This window comes from Rhamphochromis longiceps, linkage group LG19 (genome assembly GCF_057381845.1).
Source record: "Rhamphochromis longiceps isolate RC_006_pf linkage group LG19, R_longiceps_female_GT1.1, whole genome shotgun sequence".
Classification (NCBI taxonomy): Eukaryota; Metazoa; Chordata; class Actinopteri; order Cichliformes; family Cichlidae; genus Rhamphochromis; species Rhamphochromis longiceps.
This window is the reverse complement of record NC_140575.1, coordinates 3761635-3783726: the sequence shown is the minus strand read 5'-3', so window position 1 is coordinate 3783726 and position 22092 is coordinate 3761635. Positions and strand designations below refer to the sequence as shown.

The 22092-nt window shown below is 40.2% G+C and overlaps 1 protein-coding gene across 1 annotated transcript in view; it reads right to left on the bottom strand.

Moving 5' to 3' along the window:
* Window positions 1-8173: 8173 nt before the first annotated feature.
* gabrr2a (gamma-aminobutyric acid type A receptor subunit rho2a) overlaps window positions 8174-22092 on the bottom strand; it is a 75710-nt gene continuing 61791 nt past the window's right edge. Inside the window, exons 6-9 of the mRNA XM_085391897.1 lie at window positions 21229-21369; window positions 18432-18584; window positions 14105-14313; window positions 8174-8722 (exon numbers count right to left, since the gene is read on the bottom strand). Coding sequence (XP_085248023.1) covers window positions 8387-8722; window positions 14105-14313; window positions 18432-18584; window positions 21229-21369 — 839 coding nt within the window. The 3' untranslated portion in view covers window positions 8174-8386. The remainder of the gene's footprint in view (window positions 8723-14104; window positions 14314-18431; window positions 18585-21228; window positions 21370-22092) is intronic.

The following is a 22092-nucleotide window of genomic DNA, read 5'->3' as shown; positions in this document are numbered from 1 at the left end:
AAAACCTAGTTCTCCTGTAGACAGTTTTTACACTTATAATGGCTACCCTATGCCTGTGTCAAATTATTCATCCTCTGACACTTAAGACCAACCGTACAAGGCTAAACTACACCCTGGTGCTATGCCCACCTACCAACACATACATGAAGAAACACACACAGTCTCTGCTTTGCCTTTTTTCATTTTTTGATTGGAATTAATAAAAAATAAATAAATTATTGGTTATTTTTTACTATAGTCAATGCAGCTAGGTTTATGTTTGAATAATTCCAGCGACAGTTCTGTTCATGTTAACAGGTTTATATTCAAAAGGCTTGTACAAAATTAAAACACAGTCAACACTCAAAGAAAACAAATTTTTGCGCACTGTTTGCCTCCTGCTTAACCAACTGTTGTCTAAACTAAACAATAAATATAAGTAAATACAGAGAAGGCACAATTTCTAAGAGTACACTTTAGACACTTTCAAGGTCTATATTTTAAAATACATCAGAAAAACTCAGAAAGCCAGGGTGAATCCAGGCGTATTGAGAACATGCAATCTTTAAAGTCACAGGTTTACAGTCAGCTGTTCAAAGCAGTGCACAATTACTTCACATGAAGTCACATGCCTTTCCAAAACTGAGGGATCCTTTTAATGCAGTGTAAATAAGTTCTTTAAATTGTTCTTCATTCTCGACACCTCTTGGCAGATAGAGGCATAAGCTGCATGTCGTAAGCGTACAATATGCAGCGCAATCCTGGTTCCTGGTCATAAAACTATTGCAGGACTTTGGGAACCCCAGTGGTGGCAGCTCCAGTTACAAAGACCAGCAAGTCTTCAAATGTATGGTCCACTTCTTGCTCTGGTAAAACTAACAAATAACTAAAAAATAATACTTGAAGTGGTTGACCTTGAAGTGACATTTATGATTACAAAGAATAACTTTTTATTTTTATTTCTTAAAACATGAAAATCACTGCACTCTGTTATTACATTTTACACAGTAGTCCAAGGCTTTCAGAACTGGGTCACATTATAGACTGCGATAGCATGAAAGATTTCCTGTATCTTTCTTTGGAGGAGCAGACCTGAATTAGAGGATTATGATTGTTCGCAGGGTGGTCAGGACTGTCCATGATGGAGTACGGCTCATGGAGCACACCATAGCAAAGTACACGGCACTCACCAGAAGTGACTGACAGAACATCTTCAACATTTTGGTGCACACACAAGCTTCATTAGCAAAAACAGTCTGCTCATCCTCTTTGTGTTCTGCTGTGATGTCACACCCTCTTGTCTTATTCTTATGGGACGTTTCAAGAGCACTCTGATGACTTTGAGAAGGACATCTCAAGTTTACATTAAAAGCAAGTATTTTGTGTTCTTAAGATTGCTCATTTTAATTTTGGTTCAAATCTTAAAGACATCTCTAAGGCAGTATGACATCTTTCTAAAATACGGGAACATGGGGGCAGACAGAAGTGCTGTACATGTAGAAAAACACAACACACAAGAGAGGAAAAGAGTGCAAACAAATACATGGCCACTTTTTAAATTCCCCTCTTGTTTAGTTGACATGTGGACGCCCTCCAGAGGATAAGAAATGTATGACTCATACAGGTCTGTTTCCAAACTGCGCATGAGTTTTTTTTACACGTATGTGTGGAAAGATCAAAAATGATATTCTTGATACACTGTTGATAATGTTATTAAATTTCAAGGCAATTATAAAGTGGCATTAATTTAAATAGAGAAAAACTGTATTTTTCCTAAACATTGAGCTCTCCACTTGTTTAAGAAAAAGCGTTCTGTCTTTTGTTTACTTTATCATGTTTTAAATTCATTAAAATGCATGGTATATAAGTATATAAGTAAAGTATATAAGTAAAGATTATGCTAAAGATTGCTACAGAATAGATAAAGTAGTCAAGCTTAGGCAATTGCTTGCATTTGTGACCTGAAATTATTTGCTTGAATTATGCTTTTTTTACTTGCACATACATTATGACATAAATATCATTCAATACAATAAGCTCTATAGAGCTAACATAAAATATGGATTACTGCAATTTTACATGAGAGGATTTAGTGAGTTAATGTGTTTAATATATCCAAAAAAATAGTAACAACTCATGTGTACAGAGCATTTCAGTCACAGGCTTCATGTTTATTAATGATACAGGATCAGCTTCCAAATAAAAACATAAATATCTATACAGTTACGATCGATATGAATAAAGCTTTACTGTGGACATGTCATTTGTCACTCAACTTAATTAAATTTTGAATTACTGATGCTGTCATAGGATAAAATTTGTGGATTTGAAAAAATTTGTCACAGTATATTTGTTTGACGTATAAATGTATTATTAAATATAACCCCCCCCCCCAAAAACAAACAAACAAACAAACAAACAAACAAACAAACAAACAAACTTTGTACTTTACATACATACATTCTTTGAAAAATCCAGCAACTGTCAAATATCATCTCGGCATGATGTGATTAAATTAGAACGGGCTAAAAGAACTGTTTGCACGATCAGCTCATTATGCTCATTGGTGCTCATTATGGGCTCCCGCCCCTGGCCCACGCACCTGCCATCTCCACACCTGCTGCCTATCTTCGTAATCCCGAGCCCTACTTAAGATGGCAGCACTGTGCTACTCGTCGCTGGATCATTGAGCTGTCAGCGGCAGTCCCCCTGCAGTCAGAAAATTAGAATCTGTGAGTTGCTTTCTGTCAGTCTGTTTCTAACTGGAGTTTCTGTGTACAGATCTTTCCCGGACCCGCCTGCGAGCGAGTGTGTGGCGTGTACGACCTTGTGGTGGAGAGAGGAGAGAAATTTGGAAACGTTTGGAGTCTGTTCGATCCCTCACGGACCCTGGAGCCAGAGGTGTGGACTCGAGTCACATGACTTGGACTCGAGTCAGAAATTTTATGACTTTAGACTTGACTTGAAAAAATGTTCTAAGACTTGTGACTTGACTTGGACTTTTACACCAATGACTTGGGACTTGAATTGGACTTGAACCGGTTTACTTGAAAAGACTTGATATTTTACCCCAAATATAAAACTTAACATGCATATTATATAGAGATTGAAAATGTGACGTCATTCACGGGTAGAACCGCAAAGGATTCTGGGAACTCGTGGCAAGCGGTACTAGCGCACGCAGGCTTTCAATTAAAATCAGTTATACAGCGATAAAAAGAAACACAAAAAATGGCAAGAAGCTGTTGTATTATTAACTGCAATAGCCGGTCGCATGACAGCCACGGGAAGCTGACGGGTAAAGAGATCGGTTGTTATCGGATTACGTCGTTGAAGAGAAATTGTTCGAGCCATGTTTCCGAAGTAACAAAGACGCGACGGATGGCCTGGATTGCAGCCATTCAAAGATCAAATATAACGTCCCAGAACCCTCCAGCTCACAGGTTAGTCTGCTCCAAGCATTTACACGAAGGTCAGTGTTTTTTAGTAGTTAATACGTCATTTTTCTTAACATAATTGGTGATATAGGTTACAAGTAAGTCTGGCGCTGAACAGAAATTGTCGCGCTATGCTCCTTTATTTATTGTGCATAAATAGTGAATTGTCCTGACACAATATTGCGTTTCGCTTCTGTTATTATGGTACATTGACAAAAACATATGCTTTTATTCACAGGGTAAAACAGGTTTTTTGTATCACTAATTGCCCAGTACGATTACAGCATACAATATTATTGTCACTGCTACATTTCTGTGATGGGTACCAGAAATTATTTCCACTACTAATTAATTACCATTGAGCTCAAAGGTCCTATTAATAAACGGTTAAGGAATGTGTATTTATGAAGACAATTTGTGAGACTGGTAAACTTATGATACGTACGATGGTCTGTCGTTCTACACGGTGCATTTCAAGGTCCTGCACCCATCCGTCGGTAAACTGTACCTGGGCTTGTTGCAGTGACCTGAAGTTACTAAACTTCATGAGTGTATGCACTCACTCCAAGAAGCGTATAATTATAAATATGCATATAAATATGCTACGATGAGATAGCTGACTTCATCTAACTAGCAAATGTTGTCCAGGCTACGTTGGTGATGCAGTTTTTTTTTTTGTTTTTTTTTTTTTAATGTGTATGATATTTTTGTCATGCGATTTTAAAGCTGGTCCTACAAGCGCATCCAAGAATAACATGCAGCTTATCTCAGAACTGTCGGTGAAAATTATTCTTGGAGCTAGGTTTAATTGAGCTGCATTTTAAAGAGGTGCAATTTCACAATTTGTGTATATTTTCTAAGTTCACTATTTTGTCATGTGTTGAGAAAAACACAGATTTTAAAATTACATGGTCTAATATTTACATTTAGCATAACTGCAACATTATTATTATTATTTTTTTTTTATTTTTTATTTTTTTAAAGACTCGAAAGGACTTGAAATTCAAAGTTTCAGACTTGTGACTTGACTCGGACTTTTACACCAGTGACTTGAGACTCGACTCTGACTTGCCTGACATTACTTGAGACTTGACTTGAGACTTGAGGATAAAGACTTGAGACTTACTTGAGACTTGCAAAACAATGACTTGGTCCCACCTCTGCCTGGAGCCCTGGACCTCCCCGCTTCCCCCCTCTTGCACGTGTGCATATTATCACCTGGTGTCTTTTGTAAATAAATTCACTGTCTTCTTTGCAAGGATCCCTGGTCTGCGCGTGAGTCCGTTTACACCCCGTAATCACTGCAGAATTGTGTGTTTTTAACACTTCACTTTGTTGAACTGCATAACAAAATAAAAAGTCAGGAAACATGTGAACACAGCAGGAAGAAGTACAGGGCATCAGTGTTTCACATCTGAATCTGCAGACTGGTCAGACACACCTTGAATCCCTGCTGAGTGAAAGTGGTTCCAGAAAACCGGTGGCTAGAAATACATAAATGTGTGGTTATCTTCATACAGAAACGACAATGCTTGAGAAACATGATGTTTTAGAAAACATGACACCAGAAGAGGTAGGTAGTTTCCTTTTTTACCCATAGTATTGATTGCAATTGCAGCAGTTTACAAAACATAATCCCAAGTCACATGTGGCTTTAAACACAACTTTAAATATAACAGCAGTTCTGAAAACATTTGAGATGCTGTATTAAATGTAAATTTTAAATAAAATGCAACAATTTGAAAATGTTACAAACCCATCTTTTAATTGCAACAGAACATAGAAAATACATCAAATGTTGAAACGTAGAAAATGTACAATTTTAAGAAGAAAAAAATAGCTAATTTTAAATTCGATAATAGTTGGGACTATGTTTAGTACGACTGGTCTTTGTGGAACGGAGGGTTCAGGGGCAGTACCAGAGGAGGCCATTTCTATTTTGCTATGTTCTTCTATTTATGTGCACACTTGGTAAGCTGGCACTGAGGTGTGGTTGGTGCTGACTTTGATTGGCAGTCACTGTAGCTCTGACAGTTAATAAAACTGAGCGAACTGGGTTTGGTCTAGTATCACCTTTGGACAAGCATAACGAGAGACTTGCGTCCAGTGGTGTGTGTTGGGGAACCCAAAGATCCTCAAGGTGCTTTGTACAACTTATCTCATTCACACCAGCACCTTTTTTCTACACCTAAGTGCTTTCTAACAGTCACACTCCAATAATTGCATCAGAAAGTAGTTTAGGGTTTCTGGCTCAATGATACTTTGCATGTCAACTGAGCAGCCAGGGACTGAACCACCATTAGCAGATGACCTGCACTACCTCCTGAGGTGCACTACGCTCGTGTTTTGGTAACAGTCTATAAACGTCTGGGAACTGAGGAGATCTTGCTCTTTTGGGAGAGAAATATTGTTGCCCCATTGTAGCCTGATAGATTATTCTAGCTGCTCAACAGTCCTGGGTCTTTTTTCTCATGTTTTTCATTTCAAGACACACCAAATGTTTTTCAGTTGGTGGCCAGATGCTTCTAGTACAAGGCCATGCTGCTGGAAGAGATGCAGTATGTGGTTTTACTGAAATATGCAAACCCTTCCCTGAAGCCATACTCTGGATGGTACATAAGTTGCTCCCCATACCATCAGAGATGGAGGCTTTAAACTGAGTCCTGATAGAAAGGCAGATGGTCCCTCTCCTGTTTAGTCCAGAGGAGCAAGTGCCCAATTCTGTTTTCCAAAAACAATTTCAAATTTTAGTTTGTCTTATTACAGAAGTGTTTTCCACTTTGTTTAAGTCAATTTTTCTTTGTATAACAGAGTTTTAATCTACAGCCATCAAACTGTCTTCACAGATGATTTCTGGAGGTGCTCCTGAGCCTATGCAGTTCACGATAGAATGATACCTGTTCTTAATTCAGTGTCATCTGAGGGTCTGAAGGTAATCGGCATCCAAAATTGATTTTTATCCTTTTATCTAAATTGTAGAACAATGTTTTTCAGAGGTGTCTTCTAAAAACTTCTGGTTTATGATGACCTTTTTGATGCCATGTTTTCTGAAACTTGTAAAGCCGAAGCTGGGCCCATTTAAACCTCTCCCATTCCATCACTTTTGGCTAGAATATACTAAATAATAGAAACATTACCGGTCTATATTGTTAGATGAATGAGTATCCATCACTGTGCTAATTGAACACACCTTCCTTTCAACAGTGATGATGACTGGCTAAGAATGGACACCACTTCATATGCCTCACAGTGATTAGGTTTACTACCTACTGGTCTGTTGACCTCACTGAAATGGTGAGTTTTAAGGAAAATGTGGAAAAAAAATTAACCAGAGCATATGTTATTAGCTCAGTTACCTTGTTGCTGAAACTTGAGCTTCAATTCAGCTAATGTACTCTTATGAGGCAGTCATGTCTTCTAAATAGTGCTGTCAGCGTTAATCTCGTTATTAACATTTATTAACACTGACAGCACTACTTCTAAACCTTACGTATGGAGGCAGGAGTTTGAACATTTAAAATCATTAGAACTAGCTGTATTTTCAACCACTTTGTATTTTTAACTTCCCACCACAGCCTGTGCACATGAAAAATTCTGGAACTTGCCTGTTTCCATCCAAATATTTTTTACATTTTAATTTTATTTAAAAGAGTGTAAAAAATTTTAAATAAGTCCTGCCAGACTGCGGCTTTCAGACTAAAGAAGTGTTAAAAATAGCAGCAGACCAAATCTTTGCTCTGAACCATGCAGACTAATAATTATTCACATTATTGAAACAAACCCATTGCTACGCATATCCACATATTTTCTGTCTTTTGAGAATTGATTGTTTTTTTTTTATGTGATTGTGTTGATCAATCACCAGCAAGATGCTAACAGCTGAGTTACTGTTGAGTTAGCCATTATATGATCAGCCCAACTTCTAATACTGACTAACAGACCTTTGATCTTTGTCATGTGTTACTAGTACGTTGAATTTTAGTTCAAGTGTCCTAGGTAAGTGAAATATCTCTGCAGTTATGGTTACATTACAAGAAACTTTGGTATACATAGTATTGTTCTCCACGGCATGAATCCTGAGTTTCTTGATTTCTTTTACAGAGAAAACTTTATGATTATGTATTATTTTCCACTAATGTTACTATATTGACATTCATCAGCTTCACTTTGTATTTAATCAATTTCTTTCATATTTTTAGAAGCCATTCTTCACAAAAACATTTGAGCTGTTCCCATATTTGTTTCTAGAACTCTATACAGCATATAATGAAAATGCTGAAACTGACAGCAGCAAAATAGAAGCAGGTATCCATGTTAAAGCAAAAGCACTTATTCGCCTTTAAGATGATGCGCATACTAACAGAGTAACCTCGGAGAACTCTTAATGTGTGTTCCTCAATCTTAGGTCAGAATATCATTTTAGCTGAAATAACTGTCTTACAAATATGATCAGAGTTCATTATTTATCTATCATATATATATGAAAATAACTGAGTCATGATTAACAATGCACCTCATTGTGACTTTCATTTTATGATTGTTAAAAATCAAAACAATAAATATAAATAAACAATCAATACCTCACGGCATAAATACAGACACTATACACTGTATCTTTATCTATACAATTAAAATACAAAATATACGGTTTCTTCATCATACCAGGAATAGCAGTAATTTGTACAAAGACCTTTTCAATAGCAGCTGACAACTGACAAAGCTAAAAGAGACGACAAGAATTAGCATCAGTGGTTTGGAACAGAATTTATATCTTTTGTTTTTTTTTAACTGATTGACATCCCATAGTCACATTGGAAACATTTAAGACATGTTTTGCTCATGTCCTTCATTATAATGATTTAGCAGCACAACAGCACTCAGAATTAGTCCCTTGTCTCACTGATGTAGCATTCATACTATCTGTGTATGCTAATGTCCCCACTGGCCTCAGTCTTGACTGACAGTGTTGTTTAGCAGTATACTGACCAGTAGATAAGATTAAAGAAGATGTATGAACCAGGGAAAATCATTCGGGAGTATTTGTCAATGGCATGCGTGTTCTGGATGATGTTGAGGGCACGAAGGCTCTTCTTCTTCTTCGTTGTTGTGGACTCACTACTCACTGACAGGTGTACCACCATATGATCAGGTTTATCAGAAACCTCGTGCATGTCTGCCTGTACTTCCTCAGGTACTATGGGCTCTTCAGTGTAGCCAGCCAAACTATTGGTGTCAGCTTCACTGTAGGTGCCATCCAACATGGTCATGGTTCGTGTTTGGGAAATACCACAGGTACAGGGCAGTGACTGGCAGGGAAGAAATACAACTGAAGTCATTATTGCATGCAACATCACCACATATCAACAGTTCATCTTTGCTCCAGGACAGAGCAGCTGGAACACAGATTTTTTGAAGATCACTGCATGAATGATAGCTGTCTTGTAAATGTGCCAATCTTATTCATTTCAGCTACTGTTATCAGAAAGGATTGTGTTGTTCAAACTTCTGCTTTAAAAGCTCTCAGTACAGCACAGTGCCATTTGTTTAAATTCATCCATCCATCCATCCATCCATCTTCTTCCACTTTATCTGGGGCTGGGTCGCGGGGGCAGCAGCCTAAGCAGATAAGCCCAGACCTCCCTCTCCCCAGCCACCTCCTCTAACTTATCCGGGAGAACACCAAGGCGTTCCCAGGCCAGCCGAGAGATATAATCTCTCCAGCGTGTCCTGGGTCTGCAGGAGGCATCCTTGTCAGATGCCCGAACCACCTCAGCTGGCTCCTTTCGATGTGGAGGAGCAGCAGCTGCTCTACTCTGAGCCCCTCCCGGTTGGCTGAACTTCTCACCCTATCTCTAAGGGAGAGGCCAGCCACCCTTCGGAGGAAACTCATTTCCGCCGCTTGTATCCACGATCTCGTTCTTTCGGTCATTACCCACAGCTCGTGGCCATAGGTGAGGGTACGGACATAGATCGACTGGTAAATTGAGACCTTCGCTTTTACACTCAGCTCTCTCTTCACTATGAAGGACCGGTGCAGCGTCCGCATCACTGCAGCCGCAGCATCAATCCATCTGTCGATCTTCGGCTCCCTTCTCCCATCACTTGCGAACAAGACCCCGAGATACTTGAACTCCTCCACTTGGGGCAGGAATTCATCCCCGACCCGGAGTGGGCACTCCACCCTTTTCCGTCTGAGAACCACGGCGCTGCTTCACACTCGACTGCAAACCGTTCCAGTGCAAGCTGGAGGCCATCACCCAATGAAGCCAACAGAACCACATCATCTGCAAAAAGCAGAGATGAGATTCTGAGGCCACCCAAGTGAAAGCCTTCCGCCACTTGGTTACGCCTAGAAATCCTGTCCATAAAAATTATGAACAGAACCGGAGACAAAGGGCAGCCCTGGCGGAACCCATCACCCACCGGGAATGAGTCTGACTTATTGCCGGCAATGCGAACCAAGCTCTTTCAAAGGTTGTATAGGGATCGAATGGCCCGTAGCAATGGGCCAGACACCCCATACTCCCGTAGCATCCTGTAGACACAGTTGAATGCCTTCTTCAAGTCCACAAAACACATGTAGACTGGTTGGGCAAACTCCCATGCGCCCTCAAGTATCCTTGAGAGGATAAAGAGCTCGTCCAGTGTTCTGCAACCAGGGCGAAAACTGCATTGTTCCTTTTGTATCTGAGGTTTGACTAGTGGACGAATTCTCCTTTCCAGCACCCTGGCATAGACTTTCCCAGGGAGGCTGAGGAGTGTGATTCCCCTGTAGTTGGAACACACCCTCCGGTCTCCCTTCTTAAAGATGGGGACCACCACCCCCGTCTGCCAGTCCAGGGGTACTGCCCCTGATCTCCACGCAACATTGTAGAGGCGTGTCAATCAGGACAACCCTACAACGTCCAGAGCCTTCAGGAACTCGGGGTGGACCTTATCCACACCAGGGGCTCTGCCACCAAGGAGTTGTTTAACTGCCTCAGTGACCTCGCCCCCGGAAATTGGCGGGTCATTCCCCTCATCCCCAGACTCTGCTTCCTCCTCGGAAGACATGTCAGAGGGATTAAGGAGGTCCTCGAAGTATTCCTTCCACCGCGCGACAATTTTCTCAGTCGACGTCAGCAGCGCTTCGCCAGCACTATACACAGTGCAGGTAGAGCACCGCTTTCCCCTCCTGAGACGCCTGACGGTTTGCCAGAATCTCTTCGAGGCAGTCCCAAAGTCTTTTTCGATGGCCTCTCCGAACTCCTCCCACACCCGAGTTTTTGCTTCAGCCACTGCCCAAGCCGCATTCCACTTGGCCTGTCGGTACCTGTCAGCTGCCTCCGAAGTCACACTGGCTAACCAAGCCTGATAGGACTCCTTCTTCAGCCTGGTGGCTCCCTTCACCTCTGGTGTCCACCATTTGGTTTGGGGGTTACCACCACGACAGGCACCAACCACTTTGCGGCCGCAGCTAAATGCAGCAGCTTCAATGAAGATGCTGAACATGGTCCATTTGGACTCAATGTCCCCAGTCTCCCTCGGAATGCTGTTGCAGCTCTGCCGGTGGTGTGCGTTGAAGATCTCACAGACTGGGGCCTCTGCTACAGTGGGGCAAAAAAGTATTTAGTCAGCCACCGATTGTGCAAGTTCCCCCACCTAAAATGATGACAGAGGTCAGTAATTTGCACCAGAGGTACACTTCAACTGTGAGAGACAGAATGTGAAAAAAAAATCCATGAATCCACATGGTAGGATTTGTAAAGAATTTATTCGTAAATCAGGGTGGAAAATAAGTATTTGGTCAATAACAAAAATACAACTCAATACTTTGTAACATAACCTTTGTTGGCAATAACAGAGGTCAAACGTTTACTATAGGTCTTTACCAGGTTTGCACACACAGTAGCTGGTATTTTGGCCCATTCCTCCATGCAGATCTTCTCGAGAGCAGTGATGTTTTGGGGCTGTCGCCGAGCAACACGGACTTTCAACTCCCGCCACAGATTTTCTATGGGGTTGAGGTCTGGAGACTGGCTAGGCCACTCCAGGACTTTCAAATGCTTCTTACGGAGCCACTCCTTTGTTGCCCGGGCGGTGTGTTTTGGATCATTGTCATGTTGGAAGACCCAGCCTCGTTTCATCTTCAAAGTTCTCACTGATGGAAGGAGGTTTTGGCTCAAAATCTCACGATACATGGCCCCATTCATTCTGTCCTTAACACGGATCAGTCGTCCTGTCCCCTTGGCAGAAAAACAGCCCCATAGCATGATGTTTCCACCTTCACAGTAGGTATGGTGTTCTTGGGATGCAACTCAGTATTCTTCTTCCTCCAAACACGACGAGTTGAGTTTATACCAAAAAGTTCTACTTTGGTTTCATCTGACCACATGACATTCTCCCAATCCTCTGCTGTATCATCCATGTGCTCTCTGGCAAACTTCAGACGGGCCTGGACATGCACTGGCTTCAGCAGCGGAACACGTCTGGCACTGCGGGATTTGATTCCCTGCCGTTGTAGTGTGTTACTGATGGTGACCTTTGTTACTTTGGTCCCAGCTCTCTGCAGGTCATTCACCAGGTCCCCCCGTGTGGTTCTGGGATCTTTGCTCACCGTTCTCATGATCATTTTGACCCCACGGGATGAGATCTTGCGTGGAGCCCCAGATCGAGGGAGATTATCAGTGGTCTTGTATGTCTTCCATTTTCTGATGATTGCTCCCACAGTTGATTTTTTCACACCAAGCTGCTTGCCTATTGTAGATTCACTCTTCCCAGTCTGGTGCAGGTCTACAATACTTTTCCTGGTGTCCTTCGAAAGCTCTTTGGTCTTGGCCATGGCGGAGTTTGGAGTCTGACTGTTTGAGGCTGTGGACAGGTGTCTTTTATACAGATGATGAGTTCAAACAGGTGCCATTCATACAGGTAACGAGTGGGGGACAGAAAAGCTTCTTACAGAAGACGTTACAGGTCTGTGAGAGCCAGAGATTTTCCTTGTTTGAGGTGACCAAATACTTATTTTCCACCCTGATTTACCAATAAATTCTTTACAAATCCTACCATGTGGATTCATGGATTTTTTTTTTCACATTCTGTCTCTCACAGTTGAAGTGTACCTCTGGTGCAAATTACTGACCTCTGTCATCATTTTAAGTGGGGGAACTTGCACAATCGGTGGCTGACTAAATACTTTTTTGCCCCACTGTATTACGCTTCCGGGCACCCAACACGTCCCTATATTATGAGATTGGAAAAATGAGGAAACACGAGAATCGTTCAGAATGAATTTACACATGTATGTTTGTTTTACTTAAATCGCTTTGGAAAGACTATCTAACGTCATTAGGTGCACACTGTAGGTGTTCGCAGCACACCCTCACTACGCGTTTAGGTGCACTGGGTCTGTCCAGCGTCCTCCCCTGCCACCTGATCCAAGTCACCACCAGGTGGTGATCAGTTGACAGCTCAGCCCCTCTCTTTACCTGAGTGTCCAGAACATATGGTCGCAGGTCTGGTGGAAAGATTACAAAATCGATCATCGACCTGCGGCCTACAGCATCCTGGTGCCACGTGCATTTATGGACACTCTTATGTTCGAACAAGGTGTTCAATTCAGTTTTATTAATATAGCGCCAATTCATAACAACAGTTGCCTCAAGGCACTTTGGTCTAATCTTAAAAGTAGAGATGTGTCTGTCTCCTGAGTTAACAGAAGGAGATAGAAAGAAAAATAAAGGAGAAGAGTGATAGAGAGAGAAAAGACACTAAAAATCTGCTCCATCACCTGCTGAAGAAAAAAAAGCAAAAAGAAAATAACAGAGTAGGGGAATCACAGCAACAACCAACCAACAAACCAGTAACAGTAAATAATAAATATTGAATGTTACTGAGCAGCATACAGGAGCCTGCAGGCTCCAGCAGGCAGACGGCTACGCCAGAGCAGACCAAGCCCCGGGCCCAGAGACCTGAGATCCAAGGGCCCTCCACACCCCGGGAGGTGCCCAACTGAGCCAGGGGGACCAGGCCCCACCAAGCAGCTGCTGGGAGTGAGCCAGTACTCACCCGAGAACCCAGCGCCAGACACAGAGAACCACGAATGCAATGGCAGGGAGTGTGGTGGGGGGAGAGATACTTTGGAAAAAGCTGCAATCACAGCACTGTAGGATGGTGACTCCTCCTCGGCTTAGTGATGCTCGTTCCCTTTCTAACATTAAAGACCTCCCTGACTCTGTTCCAACCAGCGTTTCTCCCTGTCCAAGATGTGTACATCCTCATCACTGGAAGACTGGCCTGTAGGTGTAAATAGACTGCGGAGTCCTGGCCTGACAAGATAGCTCTTCTGTGTTGTGCCATCCACCTAGCCAGGGTTCTTTGGTTTCCCTAAATGTATAATTCAACTGTTAAACATCATTCAGGGATGAGATCTCACAAATTTCACTAACTCTAACAAACTGCTGGCCACAAACACTCACTGTTTCTCTGTTCTTTATTTCTGTCTTTATTTCTTTGGCACTCTTGAGGTGTTGCTTGTAAAACAGAAACCCTGACAGATATTGTAGTAAGTGAAGTGACTCGGGAAGAGAGTCTGGAGGTTTTGCCATTTGATACAGCTGAAGGAGTTGAGGTGTGCCTTGTGAGTAGAATGAATTAACCTCTTTTTAGTTACATTACTTTCTCTTTTGATTTATCAGTGCAGTGAAACAAACCTGAGACCGCACTCTCTCTCTCATTTTGCGCTCTCGACGGTCCTGGACAGTGGACAGGTAGTTGACAGCAGCGTATTCCAACACAGACAAGAAGACAAAGACAAAGCTGACCCAGAGATAAATGTCCACAGCTTTGATGTAGGAGACCCTGGGCATGGAGGCATTCACTCCAGTAATGATGGTGGACATGGTCAACACTGTGGTGATGCCTGGACACAGGATACAAAGTTTTACTAAAGTAAACATGTTTGAATCTTAGCATGCATCTTTTTCATATTACATTGTAGACACTACAGCATAATTCTTTTTTATCTTCAGTCAGGGAGCTAATCTTATGTATAGCTAAAAGTGCAGGCGTAAAAGCATTACCCTGATTCAATACCATTGCCACGCAATGCATGTGACATGACAAGGCTGGATATTTGATTATATGCTGAAGATAATAAAATCATCATTTTAAATTAAATATAACTAGAAAATAATAAAAATACATCAGTGCATTGTGGCCTTGTATAGTGTATTACCTACAATGATAGTAGGTGTTTTAACATCATCGTAAATTTACAAGTGTGAGTTTTAGAAATTTGTTGGATCTCTCACAACCACTTGTAATTGCAAAACTATTAACAACTGAATTCTGTCATGATCCTGGGTCTTTTGACCCAGCGTTTTAAGTTTGAGTTTATTTTGTTCATTAGGTTATCTAAGTTCATTTGGTTATTAGACTCCTTGTGTTTTCTTCCCCTGTATTTAAGTTTCCCCTCAACCTTCGTGTTTCATGCTGCGTGTCTTATGTTATCAAGTTTGTATTATCATGTCTGTCTCATGTTTCCTGTTTTATTTTGAAGGAGTCGTGTGTTCTTTGTACATTGTATTTAGTTTCACTTCCCTTGTCCTGTCATTAGGCTCATGTCAGTCAGCTGTTCCTCCATGTGTTCCCACTTCCCCTAATCACCTGCTGTGTATTTAAGTCCTCTATTTTCAGTGTGTGATTGTCAGGTCGTCTGTTGTTCATGCCATGCTTCCAAGTTTCTTGTCTAGGTTTTTCTTATTGTTTGTTTAGATTCCCCAGTTTAGGTTTGTGTTAATTTTGCTTCAGTTTGCCTTGCCCTTTGTTTGTACCTTTTCTACCAGCCATATTAAACGGCTCGCCTTTTGTTAACATTTCAAGTTCTGTTCCCTGTTCCTTGGAGTCTGCGTTTTGGGTCCTTTTCTCAATTCATACAGTCTGCTCTCGCCAGACTGTGACAGAATTCAATTTAATTAAATTTATATAGTGCCAAATCACAATAACACTTCCCTCAAAACACTTTATTGTAAGGTAAAGACCCTATAATAATAAAAAGAAAACAGAGAATCCCCAACAATTATATGACCCCATAAATCAGAGACAAAGTCTGAGAATTCGGACAGAACCTCAGCCTAGGTGGATGATGGGTAACAACAAATCAAATCAAATCAAATCAAATCACTTTTTATTGTCACATCACATGTGCAGGCACACTGGCACAGCACATGTGAGTGAAATTCTTGTGTGCGAGCCCCACAAGCAACAGAGATGTGCAAACACAACAACACAAACGAGCAAAATACAAGAATGGCCAACCTGAAACTAATAAATATATGTACAATATATAATAGTGTATGCATTTCTGGATGTGTATACTAAATATTTTCCTGTGTGTGTGTGTGTGTGTGTGTGTGTGTGTGTGTGTGTATACACATTTTTACAAATTAAATAGTAAAAAAATAAAATAAAATAATAATAATAATAATAAAATATATAAAATATACAGAGTTGAGTGGTTGAGTGGTTGTTTGATTTTTTCCAGCTGGGGTGGACAAGGCTAAGTGTCAGGCTTTTGAATGAATTAAAATTCTGTCTAGGTCTTTGGTTGATTAATCAACTGGTGTGGAATAATGTGCAAACACACATTATTACTCAAGGATGTCAAGGACTAACTAAACATCTGAAGCAGTGAGCAAGACAGTGCAGGAGAGACGAGTGAAGTGGCCATGCTGCTAGCGAGTTTTTAATTAAATTGGCTACGCAGATAAGCTACACAAAAACACCAGTGTGTGTTGTAACAGGAAGAGATACTCTACTGCAAGAGAGAGAGCCAACCTGAATATCATTTCATTTTTCTAATACCTCCATTTTTTACAGCAGGATGAGTCCAGATGTCTTTAAAGGACCAATGTGTTACAGGTGATCACATGCAAAGTATGAGCAATTTTCTGTATAATCGCATTAAACTATGAATCATTGCTTTTCATTTGTTTAAAATGAACCAATGTTATCTACATTTGGTCTGCCAAGCATACTGTGAAGTCACAGTAGTTTCTCCTACATGCTTGGAATGTGAGGAATTGAGTTCGGCAACCTCAGATCCAACACAGTGCTCGCCTCATTTCACTTCAGTGATAGGCTTGCAATTGTTTCATGTTTTCCTGGTTTAAAAAAGACCAAAACTAGTAGTGTGTTAGTTCATCTCTCAAAAGGACCATCTGTGGCTTAAAGACCTTATCATGTTCATTCCGACTGATGGTATCAATCTTTAACAGCTCCATATTTATAGAATTGAAAAATGCTTCTTAAAACAGCTTGACCATGCACAGTTCTTGCTGGGTCGTGTCTGGATTTTTTCCATCTTGTTTTTCATTTGAAGTTATAATATCAGTACATTTGGTTCTGTTGGCCACAGAACCAAATGAAATGGTGCATACAGCAGTCGCTGACATTGTTTGTGTGGCATGGGGACATTTCTTAAAGATTAACAAGTAGCAAGAGGACATGACTGGGAATTTGGAAATTCTTTTTATAAATTAAGAGAATATTAGAAGATGAAGACGTCAATTATAGATAACTGATAAATGTACAGCCTATTCAAAATGAGTATATATTTTGTCTTTTTAAGTCCTTTGTTAAACAGGTCTTTAAAGATTAATTTAAGTGAAACATTATTAACATTTAATTTATTATAAGGGAATCAAATCCATAATAGGCTTAGTTTAAATGTCATGTAAAGTTAATAAAAAGGTTATTCTCTAGTCCATTTTATTAAAAATCATTTTGTTTGAGAAGCTCATTAATGTAGGGAGTCCAGTAGAATGACTCCATTAATGAAGTGAGGAGGTGGGGAGCATGTACACTAGAAAATTGGGTGGCTGCAGAATTTTGGCTAGAACCATATAATTTTAGACACTGGTACATTTTTGCACTTTTCCAGCTGTGTACCAAAACCTATTCAGTTTACAGTTATGGGATGAAAAATTGGTTACATTTAGCTTTTAACTGAGAGGTGAGACGCCCCCCCCCAAATTCTGGAGGCTTAAATGTTATCAAACAACTGACTGAGAAAGTCTTTAAGCAGGTAAAAGGTCTGGAATTGTTCAAAAGTTGTGTTAGCATTCCATAGGTGTTTATTTGAACACACAGCATGTATTCAAAGCAGCCAATGCAGGTTAAACTGGTCATTGTTGGCAATATTAGCTGAAGAGCTAAAATAAAATTCTGTAGGTAAATCCATTGAATGACAGTAAGTGCGGGTTAAAACGTCTTGATGCATGCTCAATCATCCAGGTAAGTAAATCTCCAAAAGTTGATTCTGCTCATCTGGACGTAGCGTTTTCAGCGGGAGAAACGTTTCCCCAATTAGATTTGGGGAAACCTGCAGTCAGCTGAGACTGAAGAAGTCACCTGGATGATGACGAAACGTTTCTCCCACTGAAAACGCTACGTCCAGATGAACAGAATCAACTTTTGGAGACAGTAAGTGAGCTGTTTTTCAATTTAATAGGAGGTAGAGAACCAACCTTTCTGCTTTATGTGTTACTTTTTTTTTTTTAACATACTTGTCAGGAAAAGACACCAGAATTAGCTACCTGTTAATTTCATCTGCATAGACTGCCCAAGGACTGCCTGAGCAACTTTCAAATTTAAATTGCTGCTGTAAATTATTAAATGCACAAAGCAGAAAGAAGAAAAAAACAGACCTTCAAACAGTCACGTAAAAACATCTCCACCAACTGAATTTAATAAGAGCGATAAGCTGAGCCATAAGAGAAGTAAGGGGGAAAGCAGATGCCTGCGTGACAAGTACAGCAACAGCCCCAATACAGAAAATAATTCAAAAGAAAAGTAAGCGTGGTATAGCGTGGGAGGCTTGTGTGATGACACATGTATGTGTGTATTCCCAGTTGGTGGAGCTATGTCACAACGAGCTTTCATCATTCCACAGAGACAGATTTTCCTCAGGCATGCAGAGCCTCTTCAAAGAACATTTGATATGAGTTTCTTTTCTTTTTTCTCTCTTTTTCTTTTTACCCAAGGAGACTCTGGCTGGCACAGCCCGGCGGTCAATCCAGAATGACACCCATGAAAGCATCACCATGAGTGTGGCGGGAAAGTACGTCTGCAGCAGGAAGAAGAAGATGTGCCGTCTCAATGTGAAGTTGATGTAGAGACGATTGTACCAGCCTGAAAACACAACAAGAGACCTTCTCAGAGTGGTAAAACAGTCAGAGCTTTCCTTACCTGAAATGTCAAGATTTTGCATGAGGTGTCAAATGTGTAGGTGTAAGATGTAAGAAGTGAAGAATTCTGCTTCTTATTTCCTCTAAAGTACTGCAACAAAATGTATGACTTTTGCCCTCTAACTTAATAACATAAAAACTGCCTGGTGACAGATAGAAACAAAAAGCAGCCTAACCAAATATTTTTCTTCTTCGAGAAAACAGCTGGAAGATCCACAGGGCCTTCCTCGATTATAAACCACTGGTTATCCGCAAGAAACATCTGATAAAACCCACGCACTGGCTTAAAAACTCATGAAATGAAATCAGTGCTTAACTAAGTGCTTAACCAGTGTAAAGACTTTCAGACAGATGTAATATGTAATGTTTGAATGCTCGTTATTTGTGCAGCAAAATTTAGAATGTTCAGCAGCAAAAGACATTTATAAAGATGAGTCTCCTGGGTTTCTGAGAAAGGTATTTTTCAAATAATAAAGTGATGCTTTTAAAATCACACCCTCTGGGTGGCTCTTGCCAGCTATTTCAAATCCTTCAATCCGTATTTGGTGAGTTGAACTTTATTGTAGTTAAACAATTTCTATACCTTTTTTTTTTTAAATCCAGAAATACTATCACTAACATTTCTGCCTTGAAAAAGAATGCAGAACTTCAGAGTTTATGCTGGGGATAGGTTGTAGATAGGTTGTATCAAGAAAGGTGGGATAGAGACAGATTGAAGTCCCCCTGACTTACCTCTCATCACCTCAGAGACAGGACGAAAAGGCTTAACATCCAGTCAGAGTTTCTTTGTGTGGTTTAGTAAATCATCCTTATTCTTAAGTTTGAGCAGTGATCTTGTAATGGTAAATGGCCTGCATTTGTATAGCGCTTTTCTAGTCCATAGGACCCCAAAGCACTTTACACTACATTCAGTCATTCACACACACATTCACACACTGGCGATGGCAAGCTACATTGTAGCCACAGCCGCCCTGGGGCGCACTGACAGAGGCGAGGCTGCCGGACACAGGCGCCACCGGGCCCTCTGACCACCACCAGTAGGCAAACATGGGGTTAGTATCTTGCCCAAGGATATTTGGCATGCAGCCAGGATGCAGCCTGGGATCGAACCACCGACCTTCTGATTAGTGGCTAACCTGCTCTGCCACCTGAGCTACAGCCACGTGATCAAGCTTCGACCTTGGCAAGTATTTTAAAGTTGAACAAATATAACAAATAAGCCAATACAACCTATGAAATGATTCCAAGACAGGTCTAACTGAGAGGCTGTGTAGAAACAGCCTTAGGAGGTGTGTGTGTGTGTGTGTGTGTGTGTGTGTGTGTGTGTGTGTGTGTGTTTTGCAGGATGGGGAGGAGCCACCAAAGAATGTCTGATTTTTATAATGTATAATTTAATAAAAATAAGTTCTATTAAGAAAAAGTGAGTATTCCTCTATATTTGAATTGTGTTAAAATGGATGTACATATGAGAATGTATTAATGACAAATCTACCTGAAGTAGAATTACCTGAAACAAATGAAACATTAAGATATTGTATCCATAGCTGACTGAAGGTTCAAATGCTGTGTAATTATTAAAAGTATATTAAGTATTACATGGAAAAGAAAAAATGCAATGAAGTGATTTCAATGACTTGTGATTGCTATTATTATTTGATTCTGCTTTTGCTTTGCTCCTGCTAAATTGTTTCAATTTGATATCCTGTAATTAAAGTCATTTTTAATCGTTTGTGAAACAGTAAAGGTATATTTCTGAGTATTAATCCTTTTGGTATAAATAGGTCTTACAGGTTACTCTAGCCCTTTGAAAGTAACAGAACTTTGAGGTCTACTGTCCAGGCCCCAAAATTTAACCCAGTGCACCAATTTAGAGGGTATCTGCCATAACAGGTATCACTGGTAAGATACCGGGCCTGCAAGGCTATTCAGACACTCGTTTATGCTTTTCATCATCTCATTAATTTCCGAAGTATCAAGAAGAATTGCTATACTAAACAAAGCAAACGTCCACTCACTGGAAAATAAACGGAACCATCTCAGACAGGATGTAACATCAACATGAGAGGTGAAAGACAGTTGTTTACTCGTGCTTACTGAGACCTGGCTTAGCAGGGCTAACCATATGCTTATTTAGATAAGCATGAAATAAAGAAACATAAAAACATGAAGATATGATAATAATTTGTACTCCATGTAGTGGTCCAGACTTGGTATTGGTCCCACCAGATTGACAGTTGTATTTGACTTGTTATTACCGGCTAATTCCATGATGTCTTTCTACCTCTGTAAACTTAAAGTTGTTGTTTCTACTTTTCATTATTTACTGTTATAAATGATTTCATTTTCAATGAGTTTAACTTAGGCTCAGTTTGACTATTTGAGGATTTCAGATTCTTTAAAAACCTCCCCCTTAAAACCATGCTAGCATAGCAGCCAATATAAAAGGTCCGAATTTATCCTAAGGGTGGAATTAAAGGAAAGGTTATATGTTGACTGTACCCAGTAAGTAAGTGCAAGCCTGTATAGATACACAAAAACATAATTTAAAAAGCATCAAGAACTTATGATTTTTTGTTAAGTGTTTATACCTGTGCTGCTATAGAAGGCCAAGCGAGATGTGGTATGAAACTTCTGAATAAGAAACTGTGATAAGGAGATACGATCATCAATGCTGAGGGACTCATCTCCGCTCTTCCAGTACAGCATCAAGTCTTCATCTGTGTAAGCATCTGTAAAACACCATGCAGTAATAAGCTTAGACTTGGCCAGTAGAACTTTTAACCATTTCTTTACATTAAGAAAAAAAAAGAAAAACAAAACAAAACAGAGGAGCAACCTAAATCAAAAGTAAAGAAACTGCAACTTAAAACTGTCAGAAGAATATATATTAGTATGTACATAACATGAAAAAACTACTCATACCACATATGAGTAGTACCAACCATTTGATTAGTAGATGATCTGCTCTATAGCCTGAGCTATAGCAACCTTAGTAAGGGATTGTATTTATTGTATTATTAAGGCAGTGCTGGACAGGATTTATAAATATTATGCCAAGCACTGTCTCTTCAGCAAATGTAAAATGTACCACTGAAAAAAGAGCCAGTTTGAAGTGGTACTCAAGAAATTTACTACACAATGCAACTGTCTTCTGTTGCAATTCCTTAACTATCTTTTGTTGAGATTTTGAAGCTTCGCATAGTTCACAGATAAATTTAAAACATGAGAGGATGTAATGTATAGAGACACTAGTGTGTGCTGGCTTTCCTGGCAGCCTTTTTGATGCCTTTAAAAATAAAGGAATGAACAGGCTGAAGGTGCAGTGTACCTGGGTACTAAGGTGCCCAGGTACACAGGTAGCTCTATCTCTGGATAGTAAGAAGAGTATTGCAGAAATAACAGGGAAAATTATGTTTTTTATGCACAGAGCCACAGTTACTTGAACCCTTGGA